Genomic DNA, 15,203 nt, shown 5'->3' on the forward strand with positions numbered 1-15,203 from the left:
TCTACTTCTAATATTATGACATCATTGCTTTTATTCTTACAACTTTCTACACTCACATTTGGAGGTAACGGGTCATGTAATACAATAACTTTGTGATTGTTAAAACACTGAATATTCTTAATTGTAGGATTAGTTTTCACTATTTTATCTAAAGGTGTAAAAAAGAACCATATCGTTATTTAAAATAAATCAAGATAATAAAAATCAATTTGTATATATAGTCTAAATATTTTTAAATATAGTTTTAAATTGATTTGTATATATTATTCTAATTTTATGGAATTGTAAAAATTTAATATTAGATAATCATAAATGTATAATGATTACTAGCACTGGTCGCCTGTTTTTGCTTGAACCAATAATTGAATAATCCAATATTCTCCACGTCTCTGGTCCAGAATCCAATTTGCTCTGCTTCTCGAAAGGCTTGTAGTAATTCGTGTGGTAGATTTTGTTCCAAGTTCTGCATATGTTGTGATTTGGTTTCAGTCTGCGCAACTGTAACTGCCTGTTGACTTTCAGGTTCATCTTCTTGCTTCTTCACTTTTTTCTTTTTTTTTTTGTTTAGAATATTATATTCTATTGCATTAGGATTAAATGGCATCAAACCGGCAGCTTGAAATCCACCTTGAATAATTTTTTTCTCATTTGTAAAACAAGCCAAAGTTTCGGCTAAAACCTTAGAAACGTGCTCCTTTTTTAGTCTCGACTGATTGTTCTCAGCTTTCCATTTTAAAACTGTTTTACGCCACAAATCTTTGAAGGGATGAAACAGAGCAATATCCAATGGTTGCAGGATGTGAGTCGCATTGGGAAAAAGAGCAATTAACTCTATTCGATTTTCTCGGCAAAATTTCACTAGTGGAATAGTCACGTGTGAAGAATGTCCATCTAGATAAATAATCACAGGAAATTCAATGTTTTCTTTCAATAGCCAAGGATAAAAGATATTAGCTATATATTCATAGAAAGTTTCTGTCGTCATCCAGCCATTCTCCGAAATTCCGATACCCCAATCAACTGGACAATTCTTCGAAATGCTCTTTGGAACACTATCTTTGTATTTGAACATGAGCATAGGAGGAGCACGTGATCCATCAGCACTGTACATGAAAAGAGCAGTGACGCTCTCTTTCTCAAAACCATCTACAATTTTATATGCTGATCTTGCTCCTATTTCAGTCAGTACTTTTTCTGACTTGGGTATCAATTGCATGTTGGTTTCATCGCAGTTGAAAACCCTGGATGGCTGAATGTCGATTAAACCTTTTTTTCTTAAATATTCCTCAATCTCTCTAAACCAATCACGTAGATCCTCCTCTGTTACAGAAGCACGAGTTAAGGTAAGATGCTGGGGTGTCCTTAAACTTATATTGTTATGACGTTTGCGAAAGCTTTCATACCATCGACGACCAGGCCTCCTATTAGTAAAAGGAGTTTTCTTATCAAGCAAAGTCACATATTTTCGCACTGCGTCCAGGAGCTCAGTTTTTGATATTGGATATCCTCGCTCGGCTCGATACAATATCCATTGAACGATATCACTCTCTTCATTAGGCGATAAGACTGTCGGAGGTCCACTTTTTTTGCTGGCTTGGTCCTGATTTTTCATAGCTCTGTGTATCGAGGTAACAGGTACACCATATTTATTAGATGTTTTCCGGTATGACATTCCTTTCTCAACATCAAGTACAGCCTTTTTTAAGTCTTCAGGTGCATATTGAATTCTTTTTACTTTTTTCTTAGAAACATTTCTCTTTGAACCAGTTTTTTCAGAAATTTTGATAACTTTGCTTTTTACTCCAAATTTAACCTCACTTTTCACAGTACTCTTGACTTTTTTAACACTATTACATTTTTTCTTCTTCTTTTCAGTTTTTGCAGGCATTGTAAATCTATAATTAAATTATAAACATAAAAATTATCTTTACTCGTAGTACATTTTATAGGTTAGTTTTTCGGTTTGCTTGAAAATTACAATTATGAATATAAATTATATACTTACTTTTCTCTAACATGTAAATACTATAATATGTAAACACTGCATAAAATTTAGTAAAATTTTTACACCCAAAACATAAAAAATTCTCCAGAAATCAGTGTCCGAGGTCTTTTTCGTCACGTGTTTCATCCATGGGTACATGAGGTAGACATAGGTACGTGGAAATGGAACACGTCTTTGCCTCGTTCCATAAATACGTACTATAGCGAATATTGTGTATCTATTATGAAACAGCTATATATTTTAAAAAAATCTATTTCAGATTGATAATAACAAAAAATAAATCAAATCTATAACATGTAAATTACCAATTAAGTCTTATATGGGTCGTAAAATCGTTTTAATTAAGAAGTAAAAATGAACTATGTAAATTGTAATTATCACCCCCCACTCGCAACTTAATGTTAAATTTTACGGATTTTTAAGCGCGCTACACTCAACGTATTTTTTAAAAGAATTGTTATCATATAACAGTATTATTGCTTGTGTATTCTTATATATAATTATCTGTAAATATCTATACAATTTTTACATTTGCTTATTTGCATGGTGATTATACTATTTTTCGTTATGTTTTATACCGTTCCATGAAGGGGTCACGATTAAGAGAGTGTTCCATAATAGGTACTTTTACCTTAAGTACTCCCTAATCCCAAGTGAGTTAACCTAGCCCCTTTATAAGTACTCCCTGTCCCCAAGTGAGTTACCCTAGTCCCATATAAGTACTCCCTGATCCCAAGTGAGTTACCCTAGTCCCATGTAAGTACTCCCTGCCCCGAATGAGTTACCCTAGCCCCTTTATAAGTACTCCATGTCCCCAAGTGTGTTACCCTAGTCCCATATAAGTACTCGCTGACCCCAAGTGATGTACCCTAGTCCAATATAATTAATCCCTGACCCCAAATTAGTTACTCTAGCCCCTCTATAAGTACACCCTGACCCCATGTGTGTTACCCTAGTCCCATATAAGTGCTCCGTGACCCAATGTGTGTGACCCTAGTCCCATATAAGTACTCCGTGACCCAAAGTGTGTGAACGTAGTCCCATATAAGTACTCCCTGACACAAAGTGAGTTACCCTAGCCCCTTTATACGTACACACTGACCCCAAGTGTGTTACCCTACTCAAACATAAGTACTCCGTGACTCAAAGTGTGTGAACCTAGTCCCATATAAGTACTCCCTGACCCCAAGTGAGTTACCCTAGTCCCATATAAGTACTCCATGTCCCCAAGTGAGTTACCCTAGTCCCATATAAGTACTCCCTGACCACAAGTGAGGTACCCTAGTCCCATATAAGTACTCCCTGATCCCAAGTGAGTTACCCTAGTCCCATGTAAGTACTCCCTGCCCCGAATAGAGTTACCCTAGCCCCTTTATAAGTACTCCATGTCCCCAAGTGAGTTACCCTAGTCCCATATAAGTACTCCCTGTCCCCAAGTGAGTTACCCTAGTCCCATATAAGTACTCCCTAATCCCAAGTGACTTAACCTAGCCCCTTTATAAGTACACCCTGACCCCAAGTGAGTTACCCTAGTCCCATATAAGTACTCCCTAATCCCAAGTGAGTTACCCTAGTCCCTTTATAAGTACTCCCTGTCCCCAAGTGAGTTACCCTAGTCCCATATAAGTACTCCCTGACCCCAAGTGAGGTACCCTAGTCCCATATAAGTACTCCCTGATCCCAAGTGAGTTACCCTAGTCCCATGTAAGTACTCCCTGCCCCGAATGAGTTACCCTAGCCCCTTTATAAGTACTCCATGTCCCCAAGTGAGTTACCCTAGTCCCATATAAGTACTCCCTGTCCCCAAGTGAGTTACCCTAGTCCCATATAAGTACTCCCTAATCCCAAGTGAGTTAACCTAGCCCCTTTATAAGTACACCCTGACCCCATGTGTGTTACCCTAGTCCCATATAAGTGCTCCGTGACCCAATGTGTGTGACCCTAGTCCCATATAAGTACTCCCTGACCCCAAGTGAGTTACTTTAGCTCCTATATAAGTACTCCCTGACCCCAAGTGAGTTACCCTAGTCCCATGTAAGACTCCGTGACCCAAAGTGTGTGACCCTAGTCCCATATAAGTACTCCCTGACCCCTAGTGAGTTACCCTAGTCCCATATAAGTACTCCCTTACCCCAAGTGAGTTACCCTGGTCCCATATAAGTAATCCCTGACCCCAAGTGAGTTAGCCTAGTCCCTTTATAAGTACTCCCTGTCCCCAAGTGAGTTACCCTAGTCCCATATAAGTACTCCCTGACCCCAAGTGAGGTACCCTAGTCCCATATAAGTACTCCCTGACACCAAGTGAGTTACCCTAGTCCCTTATAAGTACTCCATGACCCCATGTGAGGTACTCTAGTCCCATATAAGTACTCCCTGACCCCAAGTGAGTTACCCTAGTCCCATATAAGTACTCCCTGCCCCGAATGAGTTACCCTAGCCCCTTTATAAGTAGACCCTGACCCCAAGTGTGTTACCCTAGTCCCATATAAGTACTCCGTGACCCAAAGTGGGTTACCCTAGTCCCATATAAGTACTCCCTAATCCCAAGTGAGTTACCCTAGCCCCTTTATAAGTACACACTGACCCCAAGTGTGTTACCCTACTCACAAGTAAGTACTCCGTGACCCAAAGTGTGTGAACCTAGTCCCATATAAGTACTCCCTGACCCCAAGTGAGTTACCCTAGTCCCATATAAGTACTCCCTGTCCCCAAGTGAGTTTCCCTACCCCTTTTATAAGTACTCCATGTCCCCAAGTGTGTTACCCTAGTCCCATTTAAGTACTCGCTGACCCCAAGTGATGTACCCTAGTCCAATATAATTAATCCCTGACCCCAAATTAGTTACTCTAGCCCCTCTATAAGTACACCCTGACCCCATGTGTGTTACCCTAGTCCCATATAAGTGCTCCATGACCCAAAGTGTGTGACCCTAGTCCCATATAAGTACTCCCTGACCCCAAGTGAGTTACTTTAGCTCCTATATAAGTACTCCCTGACCCCAAGTGAGTTACCCTAGTCCCATGTAAGTACTCCGTGACCCAAAGTGTGTGACCCTAGTCCCATATAAGTACTCCCTGACCCCTAGTGAGTTACCCTAGTCCCATATAAGTACTCCCTGACCCCAAGTGAGTTACCCTAGTCCCATATAAGTAAACCCTGACCCCAAGTGAGTTAGCCTAGTCCCATATAAGTACTCCCTGACCCCAAGTGAGTTACCCTAGCCCCATTATAAGTACTCCCTGTCCCCATGTGAGTTACCCTAGTCCCATATAAGTACTCCCTAATCCCAAGTGAGTTAACCTAGCCCCTTTATAAGTACTCCCTGTCCCCAAGTGAGTTACCCTAGTCCCATATAAGTACTCCCTAATCCCAAGTGAGTTACCCTAGTCCCTTTATAAGTACTCCCTGTCCCCAAGTGAGTTACCCTAGTCCCATATAAGTACTCCCTGACCCCAAGTGAGGTACCCTAGTCCCATATAAGTACTCCCTGATCCCAAGTGAGTTACCCTAGTCCCATGTAAGTACTCCCTGCCCCGAATGAGTTACCCTAGCCCCTTTATAAGTACTCCATGTCCCCAAGTGAGTTACCCTAGTCCCATATAAGTACTCCCTGTCCCCAAGTGAGTTACCCTAGTCCCATATAAGTACTCCCTGTCCCCAAGTGAGTTACCCTAGTCCCATATAAGTACTCCCTAATCCCAAGTGAGTTAACCTAGCCCCTTTATAAGTACACCCTGTCCCCAAGTGAGTTACCCTAGTCCCATATAAGTACTCCCTGACCCCAAGTTAGTTACCCTAGCCTCTTTCTAAGTACTCCCTTTCCCCAAGTGAGTTACCCTAGTCCCATATAAGTACTCCGTGACCCAAAGTGTGTGAACCTAGTCCCATATAAGTACTCCCTGACACCAAGTGAGTTACCCTAGTCCCTTATAAGTAGACCCTGACCCCAAGTGTGTTACCCTAGTCCCATATAAGTACTCCGTGACCCAAAGTGGGTTACCCTAGTCCCATATAAGTACTCCCTAATCCCAAGTGAGTTGCCCTAGCCCCTTTAGAAGTACACACTGACCCCAAGTGTGTTACCCTACTCACACCTAAGTACACCGTGACCCAAAGTGTGTGAACCTAGTCCCATATAAGTACTCCCTGACCCCAAGTGAGTTACCCTAGTCCCATATAAGTACTCCCTGTCCCCAAGTGAGTTACCCTAGTCCCATATAAGTACTCCCTGACCCCAAGTGAGGTACCCTAGTCCCATATAAGTACTCCCTGATCCCAAGTGAGTTACCCTAGTCCCATGTAAGTACTCCCTGCCCCGAATGAGTTACCCTAGCCCCTTTATAAATACTCCATGTCCCCAAGTGTGTTACCCTAGTCCCATATAAGTACTCGCTGACCCCAAGTGATGTACCCTAGTCCAATATAATTAATCCCTGACCCCAAATTAGTTACTCTAGCCCCTCTATAAGTACACCCTGACACCATGTGTGTTACCCTAGTCCCATATAAGTGCTCCGTGACCCAATGTGTGTGACCCTAGTCCCATATAAGTACTCCGTGACCCAAAGTGTGTGAACCTAGTCCCATATAAGTACTCCCTGACACCAAGTGAGTTACCCTAGTCCCTTATAAGTACTCCCTGACCACAAGTGAGGTACTCTAGTCCCATATAAGTACTCCCTGACCCCAAGTGAGTTACCCTAGTCCCATATAAGTACTCCCTGTCCCCAAGTGAGTTACCCTACCCCCTTTATAAGTACTCCAAGTCCCCAAGTGAGTTACCCTAGCCCCTTTATAAGTACTCCCTGTCCCTAAGTGAGTTACCCTAGTCCCATATAAGTACTCCCTGATCCCAAGTGAGTTACCCTAGCCCCTTTATACGTACACACTGACCCCAAGTGTGTTACCCTACTCATACATAAGTATTCCGTGACCCAAAGTGTGTGAACCTAGTCCCATATAAGTACTCCCTGACCCCAAGTGAGTTACACTAGTCCCATATAAGTACTCCCTGTCCCCAAGTGAGTTACCCTAGTCCCATATAAGTACTCCCTGACCCCAAGTGAGGTACCCTAGTCCCATATAAGTACTCCCTGACCCCAAGTGGGTTAGCCTAGTCCCATATAAGTACTCCCTGCCCCGAATGAGTTACCCTAGCCCCTTTATAAGTACTCCCTGTCCCCAAGTGAGTTACCCTAGTCCCATATAAGTACTCCCTAATCCCAAGTGAGTTAACCTAGCCCCTTTATAAGTACACCCTGTCCCCAAGTGAGTTACCCTAGTCCCATATAAGTACTCCCTAATCCCAAGTGAGTTACCCTAGTCCCTTTATAAGTACACCCTGACCCCAAGTGTGTTAACCTAGTCCCATGTAAGTACTCCGTGACCCAAAGTGTGTGACCCTAGTCCCATATAAGTACTCCCTGACCCCAAGTGAGTTACCCTAGCCCCTTTATAAGTACTCCATGTACCCAAGTGAGTTACCCTAGTCCCATATAAGTACTCCCTGCCCCGAATGAGTTACACTAGCCCCTTTATAAGTACACCCTGCACCCAATTGTGTTACCCAGGTCCCAAATAAGTACTCCCTAATCCCAAGTGAGTTACCCTAGCCCCTTTATAAGTACTCCCTGTCCCCAAGTGAGTTACCCTAGTCCCATATAAGTACTCCCTAATCCCAAGTGAGTTAACCTAGCCCCTTTATAAGTACACCCTGTCCCCAAGTGAGTTACCCTAGTCCCATATAAGTACTCCCTGACCCCAAGTGAGTTACCCTAGTCCCATATAAGTACTCCCTAATCCCAAGTGAGTTAACCTAGCCCCTTTATAAGTACACCCTGTCCCCAAGTGAGTTACCCTAGTCCCATATAAGTACTCCCTGACCCCAAGTTAGTTACCCTAGCCTCTTTCTAAGTACTCCCTGTCCCCAAGTGAGTTACCCTAGCCCCTTTATAAGTACTCCATGTCCCCAAGTGAGTTACCCTAGCCCCTTTATAAGTACTCCCTGTCCCTAAGTGAGTTACCCTAGTCCCATATAAGTACTCCCTGATCCCAAGTGAGTTACCCTAGCCCCTTTATACGTACACACTGACCCCAAGTGTGTTACCCTACTCACACATAAGTACTCCGTGACCCAAAGTGTGTGAACCTAGTCCCATATAAGTACTCCCTGACCCCAAGTGAGTTACCCTAGTCCCATATAAGTACTCCCTGTCCCCAAGTGAGTTACCCTAGTCTCATATAAGCACTCCCTGACCCCAAGTGAGGTACCCTAGTCCCATATAAGTACTCCCTGATCCCAAGTGAGTTACCCTAGTCCCATGTAAGTACTCCCTGCCCCGAATGAGTTACCCTAGCCCCTTTATAAGTACTCCATGTCCCCAAGTGAGTTACCCTAGTCCCATATAAGTACTCGCTGACCCCAAGTGATGTACCCTAGTCCAATATAATTAATCCCTGACCCCAAATTAGTTACTCTAGCCCCTATATAAGTACACCCTGACCCCATGTGTGTTACCCTAGTCCCATATAAGTACTCCCTGACCCAAAGTGATTAACCCTAGCCCCTTTATAAGTACTCCCTTACCCCAAGTGAGTTACCCTATCCCGTTTATAAGTACTCCATGTACCCAAGTGAGTTACCCTAGTCCCAAATAAGTACTCCATTACCCAAAGTGAATTACCCTAGTCCCATATAAGTACTCCCTGACCCCTAGTGAGTTACCCTAGTCCCATATAAGTACTCCGTGACCCAAAGTGTGTGACCCTTGTCCCATATAAGTACTCCCTGTCCCCAAGTGAGATACCCTAGTCCCATATAAGTACTCCCTGTCCCCAAGTGAATTACCCTACTCCCATATATGTACTCCCTGACCCTTAGTGAGGTACCCTAGTCCCATATAAGTACTACCTGACCCCAAATGAGTTACACTAGCCCTTTTAAAAGTACTCCCAGGCCCCAAGTTAGTTACCCTAGTCCCATGTAAGTATTCCCTGACCCCAAGTGAGTTACCCTAGTCCCATATAAGTACTCCCTTACCCAAAGTGAATTACCCTAGCCCCTTTATAAGTACTCCCTCACCCCAAGTGAGTTACCCTAGCCCCTTTATAAGTACTCCATGTACCCAAGTGAGTTACCCTAGTCCCATATAAGTACTCCCTGACCCCAAGTGAGTTACCCTAGTCCCATATAAGAACTCCCTGACCCCAAGTGAGTTACCCTAGTTCCATATAAGTACTCCGTGACCCAAAGAGTGTTACCCTTGTCCCATATAAGTATCCCCTGAACCCAAGTGAGATACCCTAGTCCCATATAAGTACTCCCTGTCCCCAAGTGAGTTACCCTAGTCCCATATAAGTACCCCCTGACCCCAAGTGAGGTACCCTAGCCCCATATAAGTACTACCTGGCCCCAAATGAGTTACACTAGCCCTTTTAAAAGTACTCCCTTACCCAAAGTGAGTTACCCTAGTCCCATGTAAGTATTCCCTGACTCCAAGTGAGTTGCCCTAGTCCCAAATAAGTACTCCCTGACCCCAAGTGAGTTACCCTAGTCCCATATAAGTACTCCCTGACCCCAAGTGAGTTAGCCTAGTTCCATATAAGTACTCCGTGACCCAAAGTGTGTTACCCTAGTCCCATATAAGTACTCCTTGACTCCAAGTGAGTTACCCTAGTCCCATATAAGTACTCCCTGACCCCAAGTGAGATACCCTAGCCCCATATAAGTACTACCTGGCCCCAAATGAGTTACACTAGCCCTTTTAAAAGTACTCTCTGACCCAAAGTGAGTTACCCTAGTCCCATGTAAGTATTCCCTGACCCCAAGTGAGTTGCCCTAGTCCCAAATAAGTACTCCCTGACCCCAAGTGAGTTACCCTAGTCCCATATAAGTACTCCCTGACCCCAAGTGAGTTACCCTAGTCCCATATAAGTACTCCCTGACCCCAAGTGAGGTACCCTAGCCCCATATAAGTACTACCTGGCCCCAAATGAGTTACACTAGCCCTTTTAAAAGTTCTCCCTGACCCAAAGTGAGTTACCGTAGTCCCATGTAAGTACTCCATGTCCCCAAGTGAGTTACCCTAGTCCCATATAAGTACTCCCTGTCCCCAAGTGAGTTACCCTAGTCCCATATAAGTACTCCCTAATCCCAAGTGACTTAACCTAGCCCCTTTATAAGTACACCCTGACCCCAAGTGAGTTACCCTAGTCCCATATAAGTACTCCCTAATCCCAAGTGAGTTACCCTAGTCCCTTTATAAGTACTCCCTGTCCCCAAGTGAGTTACCCTAGTCCCATATAAGTACTCCCTGACCCCAAGTGAGGTACCCTAGTCCCATGTAAGTACTCCCTGCCCCGAATGAGTTACCCTAGCCCCTTTATAAGTACTCCATGTCCCCAAGTGAGTTACCCTAGTCCCATATAAGTACTCCCTGTCCCCAAGTGAGTTACCCTAGTCCCATATAAGTACTCCCTAATCCCAAGTGAGTTACCCTAGTCCCATATAAGTACTCCCTGACCCCAAGTTAGTTACCCTAGCCTCTTTCTAAGTACTCCCTGTCCCCAAGTGAGTTACCCTAGTCCCATATAAGTACTCCCTAATCCCAAGTGAGTTACCCTAGCCCCTTTAGAAGTACACACTGACCCCAAGTGTGTTACCCTACTCACACATAAGTACTCCGTGACCCAAAGTGTGTGAACCTAGTCCCATATAAGTACTCCCTGACCCCAAGTGAGTTACCCTAGTCCCATATAAGTACTCCCTGTCCCCAAGTGAGTTACCCTAGCCCCTTTATAAGTACTCCATGTCCCCAAGTGAGTTACCCTAGCCCCTTTATAAGTACTCCCTGTCCCTAAGTGAGTTACCCTAGTCCCATATAATTACTCCCTGATCCCAAGTGAGTTACCCTAGCCCCTTTATACGTACACACTGACCCCAAGTGAGTTACCCTAGTCCCATATAAGTACTCCCTGACCCCAAGTGAGTTACCCTAGTCCCATATAAGTACTCCCTGACCCCAAGTGAGGTACCCTAGCCCCATATAAGTACTACCTGGCCCCAAATGAGTTACACTAGCCCTTTTAAAAGTTCTCCCTGACCCAAAGTGAGTTACCGTAGTCCCATGTAAGTACTCCATGTCCCCAAGTGAGTTACCCTAGTCCCATATAAGTACTCCCTGTCCCCAAGTGAGTTACCCTAGTCCCATATAAGTACTCCCTAATCCCAAGTGACTTAACCTAGCCCCTTTATAAGTACACCCTGACCCCAAGTGAGTTACCCTAGTCCCATATAAGTACTCCCTAATCCCATTGAGTTACCCTAGTCCCTTTATAAGTACTCCCTGTCCCCAAGTGAGTTACCCTAGTCCCATATAAGTACTCCCTGACCCCAAGTGAGGTACCCTAGTCCCATGTAAGTACTCCCTGCCCCGAATGAGTTACCCTAGCCCCTTTATAAGTACTCCATGTCCCCAAGTGAGTTATCCTAGTCCCATATAAGTACTCCCTGTCCCCAAGTGAGTTACCCTAGTCCCATATAAGTTCTCCCTAATCCCAAGTGAGTTACCCTAGTCCCATATAAGTACTCCCTGACCCCAAGTTAGTTACCCTAGCCTCTTTCTAAGTACTCCATGTCCACAAGTGAGTTACCCTAGTCCCATATAAGTACTCCCTGTCCCCAAGTGAGTTACCCTAGTCCCATATAAGTACTCCCTAATCCCAAGTGAGTTAACCTAGCCCCTTTATAAGTACACCCTGACCCCATGTGTGTTACCCTAGTCCCATATAAGTGCTCCGTGACCCAATGTGTGTGACCCTAGTCCCATATAAGTACTCCCTGACCCCAAGTGAGTTACTTTAGCCCCTCTATAAGTACACCCTCAATACGGAAGTTCACTTGCGCGAAGCCTATAAGACGGCGAGAACCGCTTTCTCCTCCGCTATACGCGAGAGGAAGCGGGCCGCATGGTTGGCGCTGGTGAATGAAGTGGAGGCAGATCCTTGGGGTCGCCCCTTCTGGGTGGCCTACAAGAGATTGAAGAGACAGACATCTGCTAGTCTGACGGAGTCTGAGACGGTGGTTGCGATTGAGAGTCTTTTCTCGACGTCGCAAGTGAGGCCTGGGGGCGTTCCATTCGTGTTTCGCGGTAACACCAGGCCGATCTTGGAGTCTGATCTCATCACGGAAGCAGAGATTGTCATGGCTGCCGGGAGGTCCCCTGCAAAGGGGGCCCCTGGTGTCGATGGCATTCTCCCGGAAGTGGTTAAGGTTGCAGCAATGAGCTGCCCCGCTGATTTTGCCCGGTTGTTCAACCGCTGCCTGGAACTCGGCGACTTTCCCGCTATCTGGAGGAGGGCGAGGGTTGTCCTAATCCCGAAAGGGATCGGGGGCTTCAGACCCATATCTCTCCTACCGGTGGTGGGGAAGTTGTTTGAGAGGGTAGTTGTCGCTCGTCTTACGGAGGTTTATGAGGGGGTCGCACCTCTCGCGAACGGTCAATACGGGTTCCGTCCTGGTAGAAGTACCATGGATGCCGTATCGGCTGTCCAGAATTTTATTCGGATCGCCCTTCGGGGGTCTGTGTACCGGAGCAAACGCGTGGCCGTAATCCTTCTCGACATTAAGAACGCGTTCAATTCTGTGTCGCATGCGGCCATCTTGGAGGCCCTGGCCGCCAATGGCGCGGTCCCGGGGGTGATTGTGGATATAGTCCGCAGTTACCTGGGGGACCGGGTCATTGAGTGCGCTGGACGGCAGTGGCGCGTTGGGGCGGGTGTTCCGCAGGGATCGGTCTTAGGACCTCTCCTGTGGAACATTTGTTTCGACGGTCTGCTGCGGTTGAGTCTCCCGGAGGGCTGCACGTTGACTTGTTACGCGGACGATACGGCATTGTGTGTGTCTGCGGGAAGCGTCGGGTCCTTGCAGTTGAAGGCTAACAGGGCTTTGTCGCGTATCGTTCTGTGGCTTGAGGGGAGGAACCTGGAGGTGAACGTCTCCAAATCGGAGGCTGTTTTCTTCTCTAGGAGGCGGTCTGATCGGGCTCCGCGGTTTTCGGTCGGGGGCGAGACGGTTTCCGTCTCCCCGCGGGCGAAATACCTCGGTGTGTGGTTGGATCGTCGTCTTTCCTTCAAGTTTCACATTGATTGCATGGTGGGAAAAGCCAAAAAGGCTGGGTGGGCGTTGAGTAATTTATTGCCGAACGTGGGTGGGTCGGGGGTCTCGGGAAGGATGTTGTACACGAATTTAGTGCACAGCATTCTTCTTTACGGGGCGCCTTGCTGGGCTGAGGCTGCCTCTCGTCCAACCATTGCGAGGTCCCTAATCTCCGCGCAGAGGGTCATGGCGCTGAGGGTTTCCCGCGCGTGTCGTACGGCTTCGTCCTGTGCGCTATTAGTAATCTCGGGCATACCACCGGCCCATCTTTTAGCTTTGGAGCGCAGGGAGGTGTACGATGCGTCGCGTGCGGGTGGCTCCTCGGCTGGCGTGGCCGAAGCGCGGAGATTGGCGAGGGCTAATTTAGTAGAGAGATGGCAGGCAGCATGGGACTCGGATGGTCGGGGTAGGTGGACCCACCGCCTCATCCCGGACATCCGGTCCTGGCTGGCTGCTAATTGTAGAAGCTTGAACTACCATGTTTCCCAGATGCTCCTGGGGCATGGTAGTTTCATGAGTCATCGCGCGAGGGTGGGCCGCAGGGCGACTCCCGACTGCTGGTGCTCCCCGAATCCGGTCGCGGATACGGCGGAGCACACGCTGTTGTGGTGTCCCCTGTGGGAATGCGAAAGAGCAGAACTCTGTGATGCTTTAGGTGTGCCCTCGTTGGAGGTGGAGACCCTTGTGTCCCATGTTACGAGTACGCCGAGAGCTTGGAATGCATTTTCCAGCTTCTCGGTTAGGGTCCTCACCTCCAAGGACAGTAGAGTCCGAGCTGAGGAGTCTGCTGCTCTCTCCTCTGGGGTGGGGTAGAGTCTGGGGTTTTTGTTTGTCTTGGGATGACCGCATACGGTCGTAGAGTAGAGCGTATACCCTCCTACCTGATGTTATAAGCTATGCTTGGTACCGGGTAGGGGGGCAGGTAGGGGGTTTTGGTGGGTTAGAATCCCACATAACCTCTGGCCAAAACATCGGCCGCCGGAGGTACTTAACAAGCCGTAAGGCTTTAAGAAGTTTCCCCCTACCTCGCAAAGCGTCGGAAAAAAAAAAAAAAAAAAAAAAAAAAAATAAGTACACCCTGACCCCATGTGTGTTACCCTAGTCCCATATAAGTGCTCCATGACCCAAAGTGTGTGACCCTAGTCCCATATAAGTACTCCCTGACCCCAAGTGAGTTACTTTAGCTCCTATATAAGTACTCCCTGACCCCAAGTGAGTTACCCTAGTCCCATGTAAGTACTCCGTGACCCAAAGTGTGTGACCCTAGTCCCATATAAGTACTCCCTGACCCCTAGTGAGTTACCCTAGTCCCATATAAGTACTCCCTGACCCCAAGTGAGTTACCCTAGTCCCATATAAGTAAACCCTGACCCCAAGTGAGTTAGCCTAGTCCCATATAAGTACTCCCTGACCCCAAGTGAGTTACCCTAGCCCCATTATAAGTACTCCCTGTCCCCATGTGAGTTACCCTAGTCCCATATAAGTACTCCCTAATCCCAAGTGAGTTAACCTAGCCCCTTTATAAGTACTCCCTGTCCCCAAGTGAGTTACCCTAGTCCCATATAAGTACTCCCTAATCCCAAGTGAGTTACCCTAGTCCCTTTATAAGTACTCCCTGTCCCCAAGTGAGTTACCCTAGTCCCATATAAGTACTCCCTGACCCCAAGTGAGGTACCCTAGTCCCATATAAGTACTCCCTGATCCCAAGTCAGTTACCCTAGTCCCATGTAAGTACTCCCTGCCCCGAATGAGTTACCCTAGCCCCTTTATAAGTACTCCATGTCCCCAAGTGAGTTACCCTAGTCCCATATAAGTACTCCCTGTCCCCAAGTGAGTTACCCTAGTCCCATATAAGTACTCCCTGTCCCCAAGTGAGTTACCCTAGTCCCATATAAGTACTCCCTAATCCCAAGTGAGTTAACCTAGCCCCTTTATAAGTACACCCTGTCCCCAAGTGAGTTACCCTAGTCCCATATAAGTACTCCCTGACCCCAAGTTAGTTACCCTAGCCTCTTTCTAAGTACTCCCTTTCCCCAAGTGAGT

At 46.3% G+C, this 15,203-nt stretch overlaps 1 protein-coding gene across 1 annotated transcript; it reads right to left on the bottom strand.

Annotated features, from left to right (window-relative positions):
- Positions 1-275: 275 nt before the first annotated feature.
- Positions 276-2,141, bottom strand: LOC136779327 (uncharacterized). Its single transcript, XM_066736864.1, has 2 exons — positions 2,006-2,141; positions 276-1,895 (listed from the first exon to the last, which is right to left on the bottom strand). Exon 2 carries the CDS (start codon positions 1,886-1,888, stop codon positions 299-301), a length of 1,590 nt encoding a protein of 529 aa, XP_066592961.1. The 5' UTR covers positions 1,889-1,895; positions 2,006-2,141; the 3' UTR covers positions 276-298.
- Between the last annotated feature and the right edge of the window lie 13,062 nt (positions 2,142-15,203).

Source organism: Prorops nasuta, unplaced genomic scaffold, assembly GCF_024137725.1.
Source record: "Prorops nasuta isolate Cenicafe-Biocafe unplaced genomic scaffold, Cenicafe_Pnas_1.2 PNAS00016, whole genome shotgun sequence".
Lineage (NCBI taxonomy): Eukaryota > Metazoa > Arthropoda > Insecta > Hymenoptera > Bethylidae > Prorops > Prorops nasuta.

Bases quoted from the DNA above. Each gene is read 5' to 3' on its own strand.
- LOC136779327 (XM_066736864.1), bottom strand. From the start codon at position 1,888: ATGCCTGCAAAAACTGAAAAGAAGAAGAAAAAATGTAATAGTGTTAAA.